We start from the raw sequence: 19,275 nt of genomic DNA on the forward strand, positions 1-19,275 counted from the left end.
GGGCAGAGGGGTCCTCTGAGGTGCGGAGCACGGCACCACCACAGACGGACAGCCGTGGGGGGCAAGCCTGCGCTGAGCTCCTCACGGGGCGCTCGTCCTCACCGGCCACTCCCGCTACGCCATCCCTGTCCCCTTTTACAGCTCGCAGGGTCTCAGGCTCTAAGTTCCCCCCGGGTCCCCATAGCCAATGGATGGCAGAGTGAGGATTCGAACAGAGAAGTGGTCCCCACACTCGGGGTTAATCGCTCTGCAGTTGCCAACTTGAAATTCGTCGTAATTATATCGTTGAATTTGTGTTTTGTAAGAGGAGGCCTGTGGGACGGTGGAGCCCCCAGCTGCCCTGCCCCGGCCCAGCAAACGCCGACGCCTCACAGCCTCGTGGGGGCCAGGCCCGGGCATGAGGGGCATTCACCCCGAGAGCAGCCCCATGCTGAGGGAACATGACGTTAAATAGCCAATAAAAACCACCACCACGGAGAGAGAGGGACCACAGAAGAATGGGAAAAGCTGTTTCCTGCCCTTGAACCAGGGGCCCCACATCTTTGCTCTTCACTGGGCCCCACAAAGGAGGTAGCCCGTCCTGGCCAAACCAAGCCTGGCTCTCCCCGCGACCAGCGTCCCTGTGGGAAGGGACCAGAGAGGGGCAGAGGGCCGTCTCTGGGTTTGCACGCGGCCCTGTCCTCTCGAGCTAGACCTCAGTCAAGTGAAACAACCTTCCGAGGCTCAGTCTCCCTTCTGGTAAAAACGGCTCAATCCTGTCTACGTGAGGAACACCGCGAGAATCCGAAGAGCACAGGCTTTTGGTCACAAAATGACACACGGAGTCCCCCCAGGACCCAACACTGCCTTTTCCGGGTATAGACCCAAAAGGCCCCAAAGGAGCAGAAGCAGGGATTTGAACAATGTTGGCACACCCACGTTTATAGCATTTTCACAAGAGCCAAAATGTGGAAACGGCCCAAGCGTCTGAGGACAGATGAATGAATACAGATTTCGAAAGCGGTCTTTTCACACAGGGGGATGTTATTCGGCCTTAAGAAGGGAGGACTTTCGGACCCCGTGTTACCATGGGGATGAGACTCAAGACATTATGCTCAGGGAGGGAACCGGTCACAAAAAAGCATGTACTGTCCCATTCCACTTGAACGAGGTACTGAGAGTTATTGAAATCACAGAGGGAGAGAGCAGGGTGGGTGCGGGGGCTGGGCAGGGGGAGGGGAGTCACTGCTTGCTGGGGACCGAGTTTGGTTTTGCAAGATGGCAAAGTTCTGGAGGCGGAGGATGGCGACGGTCGCCCGAAAAAGTGAACGTACTTAATGCCCTTGAACTGCACACTTCAAAATGGTTACAACGATCCACTTTATGTTTCTTCTACCACAATTTTTTATTTTTTTAAAGATTTACTTATTTATTTTAGAGAGAGAGGGAGAGAGCACACAGTGGGGAGAGGGAGAGAAACCCAAGCAGACACCCCCCACTCCCCCAAGCTGAGCACAGAGCCCGATTTGGGGCTCGATCTCAAGACCCTGAGATCAGACCTGAGTGAAAAACAAGTCGGATGCTTAACTGACTGAACCACCCAGGCACCCCTATTTTACCACAATTTGTAAAAATAAAACAGAGGAGTCTTCAGGGTGCCCAGCACATCACAGGACCCCAGCGTGAGCTCAGGAGAGGTTTTCTGTGACTAACTGGCCTACAGGCCCAACGTCTGGTGCCTCTGGGGTCACTGAGTCCCCTCATTCAACAAATAGTTACCGGGTATCCCCTGGGGCCACAGCTGTTCCAAGGTGCGGAGCAGGCTGGGATAAAACCCCCCGGGGTTCCTGAGAGGTGACTGCCGGCCCCCCCCAGCACGACAGCTAACCTAAGCGCTGAGTTGAGGGCCTACCATGTGCCACGTGTGGTCCTGAGTGTTCCTCAAATGCAGTCTGGGGACAGAGGCATCCCCATCTCCTGAGACATCGTCACAAATGCAGAGTCTCAGGCCCCACCCCAGAGCTGCTGGATCGGAGCCTACCCTTCAGCAAGACCCCCGATGACCCCTGGTGACCCCCGGACACAGTCAAGACTGAGAGACCCTGCCTGGCTCAGTGAGCCTGCCACAACTCGGGGCGGGGGTTCTGCCAGCTCAGTTTGCTGAGAAGAATCTGAGGCACAGAGAGGTCACACAGCCAGGGTACTAGGTTGAATTGTGTCGCCCCCAAATCCGTGTCCACCCAGCACCTCAGGTTGTGACTCTTCTAGGAGCGATGGGCTTTGCAGGGATTGTCAGTTACCATGAGATCATGTGGATCAGGGTGGGTCCTGAATCCAAGACGAGTGGTATCTTTGCAAGACACACTGATTGATACAAAGGGAGCAGCCATGTGCCCGGAGCCAGAGATGGGAGCGACACAGCTGTGAGCCAAGGAACGCCACCAGCCACCAGAAGCCAGAGGAGGCACGACGGAGCCCCCCCTAGTGCCTTCAGAAGGAGCGTGGCCCTGCCAACACCTTGATTTCAGATTTCTAGCCTCCAGAACCAGGAGAAAGTAAGCCTCTACTGTTTTCAGCCCTCTGGTTTGTGGTACTTTTTACAGCAGCCCCAGGACACTGACACAGCTGGTAATGCTGCCTGGAGAGAAAGCCTTGACCAGCCACGGGGCCTTTGTGGCCCCCGGGGCAGACCGGGAGCCTTTACGCCGTGCCCCCTGGGATGAGGGGCACTCACCTTCATGCGGAACACCTTCTTCCCACTCCGAATGGCATTGTCCTCAAAAGCAAACTCATTCTCCCGGATCACGGAGCGGCTCTCCTTGTCCCCCGTGTAGGTGACCACATAGAAGTCGGGGGCCCACATCTCAAACTCACGCTCCCAGTTGATGATGGTGGACAGGGGCGCACTGACCAGGTAGGGCCCCTTGGAGTGCCCCTGAAGACAGAGGCAGACAGAAGTGGTGAGGCTGCCTGCCCACGGCCGGTGCTGGTCACCCCCCCCCAGGACCCCTGCCCTGGCCCGCGCACCTCCTTGTACAGGGAGTAAAGGAAGACGATGGTCTGCACGGTCTTGCCCAGACCCATCTCGTCAGCCAGGATGGTGTCTGTGCCCTGGGCCCAGGAGAAGCGCAGCCAGTTGAGGCCCTCCAACTGGTATGGGTGCAGCGTGCCGCCCGTGGAGTCAATGTACCAAGGCTGCTTGTCAAACTTGACCGTGGGCTGCAGACACAGAGGTTCAGATACTCCCTGAGTCCTGGGCACCGGAGCCCACCCCCAGGGCATGGCACACACTGTTCCTTCTGCCTGAAATACTATTCTCACTCCTCTCATCCCTACCAACTTATTCATCCTTCAGATCTTGGCTGGAACACCTCTTCCTTCAGGAAGCCCTCCCTGACTCCCAGTCTGGCTTAGGTGTTCCCGTGTCCTCCTGGGGCAGCCCTGTACATTTCCAATGGGGTCGTTTCCCGATGGTTGCATTCTCTGACTTTGAGCCCAGGTTGTGGTCACCGTACTCGTCCTGTTCACCACTGCCTCCTCTGAGCCCCACATGGTACCAGGGACATGGTGGACACTCGGTCAACATTTGTTTGGTGCATGCCTGAGGTGCTCCCTCCCCTTGAACCTAAACATCACCCTCTGTCTCCTTTATCCTGCAGCTCGAGGCTGCCTCTCCCATGAAGTCCTCCAGATGTTCCAGGCCCATTTGCCCTTCCCTGGCATCCCCCAGTTCCAGGCTGAACCCCCATGTTCTACGTGTAGCCACTATGGGTCCGGGGGAGATGGACACTTCTTGAAATGGGGCCAGAGTCCTTGTTCCGACAGCTGGCAGATACCCCAGAGAAGTTTGCTAAATGAATGAAGATCGACCTTCCACACCCCGACGGGCTCACAGCTGCGGGTGGGGTGAGTTGGAGGGTGTATGTTGTACCCTGAGCAGAAGCTATGCTCCCCAGTTTGTGCACAGTAACCCACAGTCCGAGCTCACAGGAGGCCAAGGCCTCCGTCCCCCAGGACTGCCCCTCTGAATCAGGCTGGGGTACCCAGGCCCCAGGGCTGAGCTCTCCCCGGCGGGGAGGGCCTGGGTCTGCGTCACCTTGTCCCATCAGCTGCCCGGCTGAAGTGGACGGAGCCAGAGGACCCCTGGCACACTGCTCCCGCAGGACACGCCATCCTCCACGGCCAAGCCTGGGGTGGCAGGACCCGGCAACACCCCCACCCCCCTGCCCCCGCTCACATCCACAATGGGTGTGTCTGGTGGCTTCTCCTGTTTATCGTCCTTCAGCTTCTTGCCCTTCTTGACCAGCCTCTTGGGCAGCCGGGCATCCTCACCCAGCATCAGCTCCCTGGGAAAGAGCAGAAGAGGCAGATGAGCGAAGCTCAGGCCAGCAGGAGACAGCAGCATGGGGACAGCCCTGCGGCCCGCGCACCTGTGGCCCCAGTAGGCCTGCTTCAGGTTGTCGTAGTAGGGGATGTCGATGTCGTCAATCTCCCAGGTGCACTGGTCATAGGGCAGGTCTTTCCACTTGATCAGGTAGTGCACGTCCCCCTTCTTGTCGAAGCTGCAACACAGCGCACAGGGGGGTGGGGGAGGGGCAGGCCACTGGGCCAGGGGCTGGTTGAGGGGAGTCCGGGAGGACACTTCACAGGGTGCAAAACCCCCCCACTCCCACAGGCCCTGGGGAGCTAGTGCGAAGGATGAGGGCACAGGGGGAGTGACAAAGTCGGAGAGGGACAGGTGAGAGGCCACGCTCACAGATGAGCAAAGAGCCAGTAACATATCCATCCTCCGTCACGGTGATGAATCCCATCCGGGCAGGGGATCTGGGCACCAGAATTCTGCATTTCTGAGTTGGACAGAGTCTCCCCTGACCTCAGGCCTTTGTATTTTAACTTAAAAAATTCAAAGGACCAGAGCCATGCCCATCCTGGTCCCATCTCTGCAAAGTAAATTAGGACAGACACCCACACATGCAGGTGGGATGACCTCTTGCGGAGACCCCAGGGGACACGGGGACTAGGTGAGCAGCTAGCAGCATGGAAGGGCCGCTCCGCAGAAGCACCTCGCACTTGGGCTTCAGCTGGGAGGGTCCTCGAAGCCTCCCACCCACCCCAAGCTGAGTGGGCAACCAAGCTTGGGGAGCACAGGGGGTCAGGGGGGCCATGGCTCCCTAAAATGTCTGTGGTTACAGCTAGCCTGGGACCATTAAGAGAAAGACCAACCTCCATCACCATGGACACTGATAATTGGGTTTTTTTTAAAGAAATAATTAGTCATTACTCAGACGTGGGGTCATAAATATGGGGGAAATTCACCTGCCCTGCCTTAGAGGCAGGTAGAAAGATTGCCATGTAGGTTTTTAAAATGCAACTTAATAAAGGTAAAAAAAAACTGTGGGTCAGTTCAGTGGGGGGGCTCAAGTTTGCATAGGATCTAACCCTCTTTTCAAGAGTTGTTCTCGGGGGCACCTGGGCGGTTCAGTGGGTTAAGCCTCTGACTTCGGCTGGGATCATGATCTCAGGGTCCTGGGATCCAGTCCCGAGAACCCCGTGTGTGTCCCATGTGTGTCGGGCTCCACGCTCAGCAGAGAGTCTGCCTCTCCCTCTGCCTCTCCCCCACTCGTGCCCTCTCTCAAATAAATAAATAAATAAACAAAATCTTCAAAAAATAAAAATAAAAAGAGTTGTTCTCGGTGAGGGCTGGGGACAGGCAGAGGGCGGCAGCTTTTCCAGGCACTCCTGCCGGCCTCTTACTGAAGGCTGTTCAAGCTCGCGGTGCCTGTTTGCACATCCATGAAAGAGGTAGAAACAAAGGTCTACCTGTCTCCGTAGATACTGCTCAGTAGTGTTAGCGGGTGTTATAAAGGAGGATCAAATGTGTATACACCCCCACACTCAGGCCACCTTGGTCCCCAGGACCCTCCCGCAGGTATCGGGCACAAGCTCTGGCAGAAGCCCCGGAGCAAAGCCTCCTGGCCACTGATGGTCCCACCCTGTGCAAGTGTCCCAGGCTGTTCATCAAGCTGTCCCTTTACACATCTGACTTTGGAACTGTGCTCCCGCCATGAGCGCGAACACACGACGCCCTCCAGCGGGACAGTCAGATCGCGGCAGTGGGGGCCCTCCGTCTCTTCTTCCCGCCTCCAGTGCACGCATGCGCAGTTCCGTGCCCGGTCCACGGAGCACAGGAGCCGCCGCGCCCCGGCTGCGGCCACTCCCCAGGCACCTACCTGTGGTTCAGGATGCGGTGGATCATCATCCACTCGGGCTTGATGCCGTAGCGGTAGAAACGCTCCTCCATCTTGGCATAGAGAGGGTCCTTGTTCTTCCTTTTCTCGCTCTTGCCATCCTCATCGCCAGAGCCGTAGTCAAAGGGCGGCGGCTCGTCCATGTCGTTCTTTCTTTGGTAGTTGCGATACATCACCGTGTGGTATAGCTCCAGCTGCTTGCACAGCGGCAGACGTTACGGGAGGCCGACGGGGCCCGGCTCCCCCAGCCTGGGTTCCAGGCATGACCACCTCGCCTTCGGCCTCCCCCTCCCCTCCTCCCTACAACGCTCCACCCTCGGTGCCAGCAGCACCTTTCAGGACAGGAGTCTTAGCACAGCCATACCTGCCGGGCGCTGGGGGGCCTCACCTGTAGCTCCTTCACCCAGGAGCAGTGCCAGTAGGAGAGCCCAGCCCACTTGACAAAGAACTCTCTCTCCGGAATGCCCTCCAGGGGCTTGGGTGGGGGGACCCCAGGCTCCACGTCGGACCCCGGCAGCCCCACCATGAAGGGGGCGGGGGGCTCCGTCCACCTCCAGTGTAGGATCCGCTGGACTTTGCCCTTCAGCGGGGGGCACTGTGGACAGAGGAGGGTCCCCAAGTTCAGGGCTTAGCCAAAGGGCCCCACCCTGGGGCTCCGGGGACATCAGGCTGTCACAAGGCTCTCTCCAACAAGCTGCCCTGCTCCCCAGGTCAGCACCACCATGACTCCACAATACTGCCCAGTCCTCAGGAGCCCACACAGGCTGCGCACACAGGAGATGGGCAACAGTGGTGTGTGCACATGCACGCACACGCACACGCACACGTACCCGAAGCCCAGATGCACACAGGGGAACTGGGGCTGGCCACAGCACAGCCCAGGATCCAGAGGGTCGGGAATCCAACACTGGGGGTGGGCCTGGGGGACAACTGGGAGCATGGGGCCCTTCAAATGCATACAGCGACTGGGGGCAGGAGGGAGGCGCTCTCTTCTCCCTGCCTCCTGCCCTCTCACCACCCCCAGCCCTGGGACAGAAGCCAGGTCCGGGGAGGGTCTGAGTGGGCAGTTCTGCTGTTGTATGGCTTGAAACAAGTCACTTTACCTCCCTGAGCCTCAGTTTTGTCATCTAAAATGAGAATAACAAAGGCCTCTACTCAGAAACTCGGAAATCGGAAATCGGTAAAGGAATGCCCAACGAACGGCGGCTGTGTGGGTGGTGGTAGGGTCACCACCACTGCCTGTTTCTTCCTTATGGCTCAGGAAAAACTGCGTGAGGGTCTCAAGGGGGTGGAGACGCAGAGAGGGTCTTAGTGAGGCAGGGGGTGGGACTCGAGTGTGGGCGAGGGGCCGTGGTGGGCGGGAACTCGGCCTACTGCTGGTGGCCGGCAGGGCGGACCCTGTAAGGGGCGGGGCCTTGGCGAGTGGGCCCGGAACATCGCGGGTGGGGCCTGGGCCGGCAGACGCCAGCCCTCTGTGAGCGAGGCTTTGTGGTGGGCGTGGCCTGGCCCTACAGAGGCGGAGCCTTTGGTGGACGGGCCGGCGCCGGCGGGGCAGGGCCTGGAGCATCGAGGGCGGGGCTTGGGGTGGGCGTGACCTCGGTGGGCGGGGCAGCGCATTGCCAGGGGAGGGGGCCTGGGCGGGGCGGCGCGGGCGGCGCGGGGCGGGCGTAACACTCACAGTACAGCGCGGGCAGAGCCATTCACCGTTTGGGATCTCGGGCAGCGGCGGGTTGAGGCAGTGCAGGTGGTAGGAGGAGGGGCACGCGTCGCAGCAGAGTAGTTCGCCGCCGTCCTTGCATACGCGGCAGAACTCCATGTGGTCGTCCTCCTCCTCCTCGCAGCCGCCCTCCTCCTCCTCGTCGTCGTCGTCCTTTGGCTCCCACTGGATCCCCTCCTTCTCCTGGAGGGGAGAATCCAGGTGGAGGCACCTCGGGCCGGGGCCGCCCTCCAGCACGGTGCGACTCCTCCCTCCCGCGCTCGCGCCTCTCCCCATTCTACACCTCCCCACCGGCTGCGCTATCCCGGAGCCAGGCACCGGCCGCGCCCCCACCCCGGAACCTCTACCACGGGCTTACACAATGGGGACAGCTCCACTTGCCCTCGGGAGCCTTCTCCAGCTCTGGGTCAAGGCAGACGAGGTGGTAGGCCCGCGGGCAGGTGTCACACAAGATGATTTCCCCGCCCTGCTGGCACACCTCACAGTAGTCCTGGTGGTCCGTCTCGTAGCCATCGCCATCGTCAACTGGGGAGGAGCAGAGGCGGTCGTGGTGGGCCTGGTCCCCACTCCCAATGCCCAACCAATCACCACCCCAGGCTGGACTGGTACATGTAGGTGTTAAATAGATGCTGGATGAATGGATGGTGGATGGATGGGTGGAGTGAACAAATGTCTGAAGAAAGGCTGAGGGAGTAAAGGGGTGGAGAGATGGCGGGAAGGTGGATAAAAGGGAGGGAGGGAGGGAAGAGGATGGGTGGGGGGCTGAAAGGGAAGGGATATGGGTAGAGGGTGGATTTCACAGGAGGTTAAGAACCACTTCCTTCTCCAGTGCCCCCTTTGCTAGTGCAAATGCCCGAGGGGGCCTACACCAAAAATCCCTAATTTAGCCTCAATGGGACAAGACCCCTCCCCTGATCACAGAGACCAGCGAGGTGAGGAAGCACAGGTGAACCGCCTGGCCGAGGCCAGGAACGGCTGAGGCTTCAGGACGCCCTCCCCTGCTAACCAAGAGGGGCTCTGCGCCCCACCCCTTCTACCAGGACAGCCATGGAACCCGGGGAAGTCCTACTCCTCTTCTTCTTGCGCCGTCTCTTGCTCTTCTTCCCAAGGGCTGTGGAGCCCTCAGAGCGCACGGAGGAGCTGTGGATGCTGGCACTGTCGAAGTCGGACTCCTCCCGCTCATCCTCCTCGCTCTGCAGGGGGGTGGGGGCTGGTGAGCCTAGAGCCTGCCCTGGGGGCTCATCCCAAGGGCCTCACTGGCCTGGGCAGAGGATGGGGAGGGCTCCAGACGCAGTGTTCTCTGCGGTTCATCTCATCTCCACCTGGCTAGAAACCCCAAAGGCCCCACCCACCAGTCTAGCCGGACGTCCTACCACCTTCCCCAAGCCCTGCCCTCTAGCCCTCAGACACAACTCACATTTTCCATCTCTCTCCCCCAGGCCCTGCTCTCCACCCTGCCAAACTCTTACACCTCCCTCAAGGGAAAGCCCTAAGGATACCTCCCCCCCAAGGAGCCTTCCCAGATCTCTCCTTAACTGGACCTGTTGCACAGCCTGCGTACCAGGTCTGGTCTGTCCCATCTGCCTGTCATTAGCTCTCTCCCAGCGTATCTCCCAAACACGCTCCAAACCGTGAACACCTCCAGAGCAGGGCCCACCCGGGCTGAGCCGAGAGCCTAGCACATGAAAGTGCTCAACCAACATTCGCTGGGCTGAGCTAGAGTACCAGCTCCAGGCTGGGTCACACCTGCTGCCCCACCCTCTAGAGCAGCTAAACTCAAGTCCTGTCATTTGCCTCTACCAAGGGACACAGAAATGGCTTCCAACTCTGTCCCTCTACAGAGGTGGGGCGAGATGTGGGAAACAGGTGCCCTGTGAGGGTGGGGGAGGTCATGAATGCCCCCCAATAGAGAAGGGAGGGCCAAAGTCTCAGACGGGGACTTAGGGTCAGTCTGAACCTAGTGCCAGAGCTGGCCCCGGAAGGGCAAGGGAAGGTCAGAGCTCCAGCCCACCTGACCCTGCCTACATGCCACCTTCCTGGGGTCCGGGCTCCCAGCACACCTGGGCATGCAGGCCCCATCAGGACTCTTAAGGGCCAGCTGACTCTCCCACCTGCTCCCCAGATGGAGCAGAGCCAGAACTGAGCCCCCAGCCCAGCAGGGTAGACGGGGTTGCTCCCCACCCAGAGTCCTGATTCGGGAGCGTGGACTGAAAGCCCTGCATTCCAGTCACCCTGCCTTCGCGGGGCACACATGTGCACACGCACAGTCACACACATGCAGAACGCATCTGAAGGCTGCTCACACACCCACACACATGGCCAAGTATATGTGGTCTCTCTCTCACACTCACACATCCCAGTCTACCCTGTCACACACTCACACATTTACACTCACGCTCTCATCCTGACAGATGCATGTGCTCCCATTCACACACACTCATGCTCACACACTTTCCAGTCCACTCACACATTTACACACTCACATGCTTGTGCTCACAAAATACAAACTCGTGTTCACATGCAGTCCACTCACACATTTACACACTCACACTCTCATGTTCACAAATGCATGCGCTCCCATTCACACACACTCATGCTCACACACATTCCAGTCCACTCACACATTTACACACTCATACGCTCATGTTCACAAGTACACCGTGCTCATTCACACACACTCGTCCTGACACACATTCCAGTCTGCTCACATTTACACACTCACACGCTCGTGCTCACAAATACACACTCGTGTTCACATTCCAGTCCACTCGTACATTTACATGCTCATACACTCACGCTTACAAATCCACACTCCCATTCACACTCACACACATTCCAGTCCTTCACACACACACACACACACACACACACACACGCTCACCGAGGAGCCTTTCTTCCTCTTGTTGCTGATTCCTCCAAAGCGGAACTTGAGCCCGGCTACCTTCCTCCCCTTGCCCTTTTTCTTCGCATCCTTGGACCCTTTGATCTTCTTCCTCACTCCGGGCCCTGAAAAGTGACAGTGGATAATCCACGCCCGCCGCGCACTCACGCAGTGCCATGATTTCAGTCAGCCCCCCAGGGGCTCCATAAGGGAAGGGTCGTTCTGCCGCCGCCCCTTTCCAGATGAGAAGGCTGAGCAGGGAAGTCCTTGCGTAAAAATAACACGGCAAGTAAGGGGGAGCCAGCAAATAACCCCCACTCTGTCTCTGCTCTGGCCACCGCTGCCCTGTTCCATGAATGGCAGAAATGCCAGCCATCTTGGGAACAGCCCTGTCCTGTCCCCTCGCCTCAAAAAGGAGCTGTTCCCAATGAAGCTGTGGGTCCCCATGGCCAGCAGGCCCACCAAGGGCACACCCACCCCCCTGTGGTCCAAACCCGGGCCCTGGAGGGCAAGAAGCCCCTTCCCCAGCCGCCAGCCTCCAGGTCATCCCCAGGCCCAGGCAGCGCTGGCACCACTCACGACAGCCCCACCTGTGCCAATCACCCACCGCAGACACCAGCCCCCTGGCCAGCGGGCTTAAGGCTGTTTTGTAGAGCTGGCCACAGGACAATTAGCCACCTGGGGAGGAACGACCCCTCAGCAGCCTCTCCCACTGGGCTGAGCAGGGGAGATGGGGCCCTGGTGGCAGGTGGCCTTGCCCCGGGCCCTCCTCCAGCCGTATCACACACAGATGGGGCTAGGAGCCCAGCTGTAACCTCCGTGGCACCACAGAAAATCTATTTCAATTTTCCAGGCTCTGAATGGGTGGCTCAGGGAATCAATAGCTCAGTGGCTGGAGCCCAAGAGGAAATGAGAAAGCAAGGCAGGCTGGGAAGGCCCAGGACAGAGGACGGCGAGAAAGGACAGCAGAAAGCAGGCCCTAAACCCCATGTCACTCTGCCCACTGGGCCCCTGCAGAGACCTAGAAAAGGCGTACATCATCCCAGAAACCAAACCTCCTTGCAGCTGAAACAATGGGCCCCCAGAGCCCCCCTCAGCCCCCCATCAGAAAGGCTGAGCTACTGGCAACCCCACCTTTGAGCACCCTGAGGAGATGCAGGTCTCTACCTCAATGGGGCCAGAAATCCTCCACCTAGGGGAGACCCCTCCCCCGGGGACTTGAAGTCACAGAGAGCCTCTGCTGTCCCTACTCCCCCCAGACACCAGACACCCACCAGTGAGTCCGATTTTGTATCTGGACCTCCTTCCAGGCTTCCCAGAGAAGCCAGCCTGGACCACAACACTCATGCACGTCCGTTACCCCAAGGGCTGGGTACTCAGACAAGAGGGGTCAGTGAGCTAACCTCAGGACCCCTTCTCCTCAAACTCAAGAGCCCCCCAGCTCCCAACAGCATGGGCCTCCCCTCTCCATTCCTCCATGCCCAGTCAGAGGGGCCAGGTGCAAAAGTCCCAAAGCTCCAAGCACATTGTCTCCTCTGTTTCACCCCAGCCCGCAAAGGGGAAGCGGGGCAGAAGCTACAACGCCACAGTCCAGCTGAGAAAGGGCAAGCGGGCCCAAGGTCAACCAAGGCACTGAGTCCTTGGTAAAGCCTGCCTCAGCTGTCCCAGCTGCCCGAGGCTACAGGGGCTGGGGTGGGACTCTGCCAGCAGGGGGCCCACCCACCCACAGCCTTACCCTTGCCCTCCTTGGTCTTGGCCTTGCGGATAGGTACGGGCTGGGGTGCCTGCTGGGGGCTGACAGCCAGCGGAGGGGCAATGGTGACTGTCTCCACGGCCGCGGCCACTGCCGCCGCAGCCGCCGCTGCCGAGCTCCCCTTGAAAGGGTTGTTGGCACTGAACTCCCGCCACTTGGCTCCCAGAACGGTCATCATTTTGGACATGGGGATCTTCGGGTTCTTCTTGGCGATGAGCGGCCTGTGTGGAGTGAAAACACTGCTGTGGAGGGGATGAGACCCCCTGATGACCCAGGCACCCCCTTCTTCTCCCACACCTGGGGTAAGAAGCCCCATGTTCCAGGCTGGGAAAACCGAGCAGAAAGCAAGGCAGGGCACGGGGCAGAGGACACAGCTGAGATGCCACTCCATCCCCAAACACTCCTGATTCCCTATTTATGTGGTTGTGATCTTCTCATTGGGTTTCCAGACTCTATACCACCTAAGGGACCAGAGGGAGGAGCCTGCTGTGGGCCACTGGGTGTCTGGCCCCATTTCTTCCAGAGCTGAGAGGGGCCATGAGGGCTTAAGACCCTGGGGATTGACCAGGACCACCATCCCGGGGCTCAGGGCAAGAGTAGGCAGGACCATCTGTTAAAATGAAAGGGGTTCTGGGGCGCCTGGGTGGCACAGCGGTTAAGCGTCTGCCTTCGGCTCAGGGCGTGATCCCGGCGTTGTGGGATCGAGCCCCACATCAGGCTCCTCTGCTGTGAGCCTGCTTCTTCCTCTCCCATTCCCCCTGCTTGTGTTCCCTCTCTCGCTGGCTGTCTCTATCTCTGTCACATAAATAATAAAAAAAATCTTTAAAAAAAAAAAAAAATGAAAGGGGTTCTGCCCAGGGTTGGTGTCAGCCTGATGGCCCCCCTGCACCCCAGGAGCCTGGGGCTCTGTCCCCCAACTTGGCAGTTCCCATGGATGCTGGCCATGGTGTCTGGCGGTGCAACCCACCTGAGGAACTGGCTGAAGGCCTTGTAGTTGGTCAGCGTGTGGTAGTCAGCCTCCGAGAACAGGTACTCCACGTCATCCAGGCCCCACTCGGCCATCAGCTGCCCCGAGGACTTGGGCTCCTAGGGACACCCAGGCCAGAGGTGGGGTCAGAGCAGGGTCCTTCTGACCTGCACCCCCACCCCTAGAGCCCCCACCCAGGAGGTCTCCAAATGGGCGGGGAGGCTGTGTCTGCAGTTCGTACCCACCCTCCACCTCCCGGCCTGCTTGCCCCTTGACCAGTGGGAACAGCTCAGGCACCAACTCACGAGGGAGTGCAGGGCCAAGCCTGGGGGTTCAGTGTAGGGTTTCTTGGGGTGAGGTTCTGTGCACACCCAAGGCAGAAACAGTAACAGAACTCATTCTCTGGGAAGAATGTGTTCTGGGGATTTGGGCACCAAGCCAAGACTGCAGCCTACAGGGCTAGCCTAAAGGGCAGCTGTCCCTGGGGAGGCAGCAGGGTTGAAGGTTGCCTGAGGCATGCTGGGGAGAAATGAGGCTGCCTCGGGACATCCGCCGATAGAGTCACACATGGACCCCTGCTGCTCGCCTGCTTCCAGGACCAGGATTTGGGGCGTGGGACAAGGGCCCAGCTGAAGGCAGATATGTGAGAGGGTCCCTTGGCTACTGTTTCACTTTCAAGCTGGGGCACTGAGGCCCAAGGAGGTGAGACTCCCCAGGGGCACACAGTGAGCTCCCCAGACAGCCAGGCCAGCTGGGGTGGGCGTGGGGGTGGAGGTTCTGGCTATGAGCTTGGGCTCTAGAGCCAGACAGACCCTGGCTCTAATCCGGGCTCTACCACACTCTGGCAGCGAGAGGTGGACTAGCTGCTTCACCTCTCTATGCCTGTTCCCCATCTGTAAAGCAGATAGCAGCACCTGCCTCCCAGGAGGGAGGGGGGGCCCTATTCCAAACCCGAAGGGTTGCTCTGGTTCCGGGAAGCCCTGCCCCAGCCCCACCCACTGACCCATTCAGCCAACTGGCACTCGCCACACCCAGGAGTGGTCATTGGTCCAGATGGGAGTCCAGTGGCAGGTGCCGCTGGGTCTCCCGTGTGGACAACGAATGAGGGCTCAAGCTTGCTTTCCCAGCTAGTGGAGGGGGCCGTGGGTACCAAGAAGCCCAGAGCTGCGGTGACACTCATTCTCAGCCACAAGGGTGCCTGACCAGAGCCTGGAGCTGACCCCCTAGAGGCACGGTGAAGGATGTGAAGACACAGGCCCTGGGTAACACCCCAAGCTGGAAGCCCCTGGCCTCTCAACTCCTGGGGCACCGATCCAGCAAACCCCATCACTGCCGAAGCCCCTCAGAACTGGGCTGTCTGCCCCCTGCAACAGAAGACCACCCAGGAGGTGCACCCAGCCTCCCTTGGTCCCAGGAGCTGAAAACCAGGCCTGCCTGCCCAGCGCTCCCTGGCCTCCCATTCTCTGTGACCGGTCAGCGGGGCTCCCCTGTGGGACGCCCTCCCATGGTCCACCTGCCCCCACAACACACAGCCATCCCTGGAGGCCTCTCGGACCTTGCTCCCAGCAGGAAGCAGAGCGGCGTGAGCCTGAGCGGGTGACAGTGCCGTGGGAGAACCCTGGACCGTGCCCACGAGTTCATCTTGCAGGCCGTCAGCCCTCGGCTATGATCGGTCACAGATGACTCACAACACACCTGCTGGGTAATGAAATCCCTCTGGGCGTCAGGACACCATGGCACTTCCTGACTTCAGCCGCTGACAGCCACCACTTTTGCCTCACCCAGCAGGACCCATATATACAGAGCCCTCATCTCGAACTCCACGGCCAGCCCAATCTGAGCTTGGAGGCATGCCCATGGAACAAAGGAGGCAGAGCGCTCTGTCCGCTGACACCTGCCACTGCCCAAGAACTGAGCCCAGACCCATCCCCTCCCCGAAGAGCCCTGCAGTGGCTCTGAGACCCGAGGGGCCTCGGCCTACTTAGCATCAGGCTGCACACACAGGGAAGCCGCTTTCCCCCAGGGAGAGCCCTGACTGGTGCTCACTGGGACACCCTCCCCGATGCCCACGCGGCCAGAAATTCAGAATACACGCTGAGTAACAAAGTTCCCCTTCTGCCCAGAGCGGAGCCGTCCGGCCCCTATCTGCTGGCAGAGGCTCCGTTTGCTGGCTGATTTTCCCAGAGTGCTCCAGGGGAGAGGTTCCTGACGCGAAACTTGAGCCCGAACACCGCCCTCCTCAGAGCTGTGCGCTCCAGCGAGAGGCCCCCCCCCCAAACTCCTAAATGTCACCCATCATTATTTCAAATGTGTCTCCAGGACTTGGGGCACAGTGTTGCTCACACACTTTCATCCAACCTCCACGTGCATGTGGGCATGCCCACAGGCCCACCTGCCCCCAGCAGCCACACACACACACACACACACACACCGGTGGGGAAGGACACTCTGGCCCTTCGCTCACAGGGGCTCCTAGGTCAGAAAGCAGAGAACCGGCTTGAAGCCTCCGCCCATGCAGGCCAGGCGTCCTGCTGGAGCCCAGGCCCCTCCGGTCGGGCCTCAGGGCTTACCTTTAGACACCCGTCATCATTATCATCCTCATCATCATCCTTCCTTTTTCGCTTGGCTTTTTTCTCCTTCTTGTCCTTGAGCTTTTTCTTCTTCTTTTTATTAGGGGAGTAGTCACTGCCCTCACTCTCCGACTTCTCTTCCAGATCCTCTTCGTTTTCTGACAGCTCATCATTGCTCCCCTGGAAGAGAAAGGAGGATGGTGAGGGCAACAGGGGCCTGAAGAAAACCCTGAGTCCTGGGCAGCAGGACTGCCCTGAGTGGCCCCCTGGCACACTGAGTAGGCCCACGCGTTCTGGATCATTCAGCATTCCACTGCTCACAGCTCAGCACAAGCCCAGCAGGAGGGGCTGCCCCAAGCCAGCAGTGGGCAAGGGTCCTGCTCCAGGTGCCTGGGCCAGAGCACCTGGTGGAGTGCAGCCGGCCTGGCCTGCCCCGGGTGGGGCTCAGGCTCTGCTTCAATCAGAATCAGGTTTCTACAGACTCGAGGATTTTAACCAGTGTTACGGGAGAGCGCTGGGACCCAGGAATTCCTGCAGGATGTGATGTCCAGAGCCAAAAAACAAAGTGCACGAGAAAAACCCCAGGCAAATGGGCAGGCAAAGCGCAGGGGGCGTGACCCAACCTCTGTGCAGACGTGTGCACCCCATGGAGTTGCACCTGTCGAGAGAAACCTGTAATTACTGTAGAAACTGTCCCAGTTTCATCTGTCTGTGGGCTCTCCAGAAGCTGCTATGGCACGAGCCCACCTTCTCCACCACCCCCACCCCGGCCGCTTCCCTCTGGAGAGGAGACAAGGTAATTTAGGCAGCTCTTAAGCTTGGCTCCCTTGATTTAGTTTCCCGTCTGTACAGGCAGCAAATGGCCCATTTATATGGAGATAAGGGCGTTCACAGCCAGAGCATCCCCACCAGAAAGGCACTGCCCTTCCAAGGAGGCTGTTTGTTTACTCTTCGCCTTTCCAGATGCAAGCGGACTGGCAAAGCCCTTCCCAGCCCCCTCCTGGCCTGGGTCTGCGAGAGACGCTGGGCACTGAGGCTCCAATTGCCAGCACGGGGCTTGGCATTTTCGAGCTGGCTGTTGACTGTTTTCAAGGTGAGCAAAGAGAAGCATGGGAAAGACGGAGAACTGGAGAGGTGGAAAATGAGCTTGGGAAACAGCACTGAAGGGGAGAAGGCTGAAGAGGAGGTGGGGAGGGGGCAGGATGGGGTAGGGGAAAGAGCAGAGCAGGTGGGAGAAGGGAAAGGAGAAGCAAGGGCAGCAGATCTGTCTGGAGGCTCTTGGGAGGGCCCCACCAGATCTCTGCCCTTTCCAGGCACACTATTAAGAGTTGAGAGTCTTTCCCCAGGAGGGAGGCTCTTCCAAAGATACAGCTGGGAAAGGACTCCCCCACGGGCTCCCTGCACTTCCCGACTGTCTCCCCCTGGGCTCTCTGCTTCCAAACCTTTTATGCTCATTAAGCTGCCAGGTCAGTGTGCTGGCTGGCCGGTTGGCAGACAGCAGGGCCTCTGCGCCTTTCCGGAACTGGGTGTTTCCCGGAATACTGACGCTCGCTGTGCGGGGTCCCAGGGGCGAAGCTGGTCCTGGCTGCTGCTGGAACCTGCCTGGGGCAGAACAGCCTTGCGAGGGCTCCTGCTCCCAGGGTAGATGCCAATGCAGAGCCCTGGGGCCACAGCTCCCAGCTCTGCCACAGTCCTCTGGGGAGGAAGGGGTCATACAGGGACATCTATTTTCCCCAAGGTGTAGACTTCGGCCAGTGTCAAGAGACCACCTTTGAAGAGACCAGAGAGACAGGCTCTACCCCAGCTCTCACCCCAGCAAAGGTAAGGATGGGAGAAGAAGGCGGCCATGAATTTCAGCACCTCGGACAGAGGCTGCAGGGCGGCCGTAGGGAGGGGCATGGGGCTGGCCCTCAAACTGCCCTGGGGTGGACCCCACACACGACACCCAGACCGGCAATGAGGCAGGACGACCCATGTCTGATACCCACTTGGCTGAGAGTCGAGTGGCCTGACTGTGGGTCCTGAGGCTCTCTAGGGAATCTGCAGCACACAGAAGGCCTAGGAGCTCTGTCCCTTGCTAGCCTGGAACTAGGCAAGTCACTAGAGCCTGACCTCAGCCTCCTCATCTGTGACATGGGGATTCAACAAGGGTGGCAAGAGGCACAAAGGAGATGGCATGAGAGGAGGCTGCACACATTTTGAAACGGGAGAGACCCAAGCACCCATGACTCCAACTCTGCTTGGAAGACAAAGATGCAGGCCAGATGACAGACTTAAGGACATCACCAGCCTCACCCTTCGTGTTTCTGCAAGTCAGGAGCAGGCTAAGCCAACTGCAGAGCCGCAGCTGGGTGACCTACAGTGCAGCTGGGCAATCAGATGCCGACAGAAGAGGCCATTGTGGCAACACCTGAGGGAGGACTGACCTGGGCGTCTGATGGGAAGTAGGCATTACCGTGTCCCAAGTGCAGGAGAGGTGAGGAGCAACCCGCACAGCTCCACATGCAGGGCCCAGAAGGAGCTGGGGGGAGGGAGGGGCGGGGAAGGCACCTGAAGCAGATTTCACCGTCTGTGTGTGTAGCGTGGATGCCAGGCCTGGAGAAAGGCCCCAAGCTGAGCACTGCCAGAGGGCTGGCCCAGCGTCCATTCCAGGGCTAAGTGGCAGAGCAGGAGGGCCAAGATCCTCCTCAAGGAATGAGTGACAGCTACGGCAGGGCACATCCGCCACTTACCGGTCCCCAGTGGCCCCCTGGGTGATGGCAGTGGTGGCAGCCCCTCGTTTTAGGGACAGGGGAGACTTCTCCCTCCACTGTTTGCCTGCACCAAGGAAAGCCCTGTCAGAAAGAAAGCTCTGATTCTCCACTTCTCCCAACTCATCAGCTGTTCCTTGATCCTTTCCAGGAGGTGCCTTCTCTCCCCTACCCAACCAAATGAAGTTCACAGGGCCTGGGTTCACCCCTACTTGCACCCCCAATCTCATCCAAGCCCTCCTGACTGCTCGGGGTAGGGTGGGGGTGCTGGCTGAGGTGCAGGACGGGTCTTTGGAGATGGGTTTCCCACTGGCATCATAAGCCTGTATCCACAGCATATCTCTGCATCCAGCTGTTTGGACCCTTCAAGACCCGGGCCTCCTTTTTCCTTCCCCCAAAATCTTTCCCTG

General features: G+C 59.1%; 1 protein-coding gene across 1 annotated transcript in view; it reads right to left on the reverse strand.

Moving 5' to 3' along the window:
- CHD5 (chromodomain helicase DNA binding protein 5) overlaps nucleotides 1-19,275 on the reverse strand; it is a 53,293-nt gene that overhangs the window by 25,709 nt on the left and 8,309 nt on the right. Inside the window, exons 3-15 of the mRNA XM_034671443.1 lie at nucleotides 16,116-16,295; nucleotides 13,546-13,664; nucleotides 12,561-12,799; nucleotides 10,826-10,950; nucleotides 9,014-9,137; nucleotides 8,303-8,469; nucleotides 7,906-8,127; nucleotides 6,616-6,822; nucleotides 6,210-6,421; nucleotides 4,410-4,541; nucleotides 4,217-4,325; nucleotides 3,007-3,198; nucleotides 2,714-2,914 (exon numbers count right to left, since the gene is read on the reverse strand). Coding sequence (XP_034527334.1) covers nucleotides 2,714-2,914; nucleotides 3,007-3,198; nucleotides 4,217-4,325; nucleotides 4,410-4,541; nucleotides 6,210-6,421; nucleotides 6,616-6,822; nucleotides 7,906-8,127; nucleotides 8,303-8,469; nucleotides 9,014-9,137; nucleotides 10,826-10,950; nucleotides 12,561-12,799; nucleotides 13,546-13,664; nucleotides 16,116-16,295 — 2,229 coding nt within the window. The remainder of the gene's footprint in view (nucleotides 1-2,713; nucleotides 2,915-3,006; nucleotides 3,199-4,216; nucleotides 4,326-4,409; nucleotides 4,542-6,209; nucleotides 6,422-6,615; nucleotides 6,823-7,905; nucleotides 8,128-8,302; nucleotides 8,470-9,013; nucleotides 9,138-10,825; nucleotides 10,951-12,560; nucleotides 12,800-13,545; nucleotides 13,665-16,115; nucleotides 16,296-19,275) is intronic.

Source organism: Ailuropoda melanoleuca, chromosome 11, assembly GCF_002007445.2.
Source record: "Ailuropoda melanoleuca isolate Jingjing chromosome 11, ASM200744v2, whole genome shotgun sequence".
Lineage (NCBI taxonomy): Eukaryota > Metazoa > Chordata > Mammalia > Carnivora > Ursidae > Ailuropoda > Ailuropoda melanoleuca.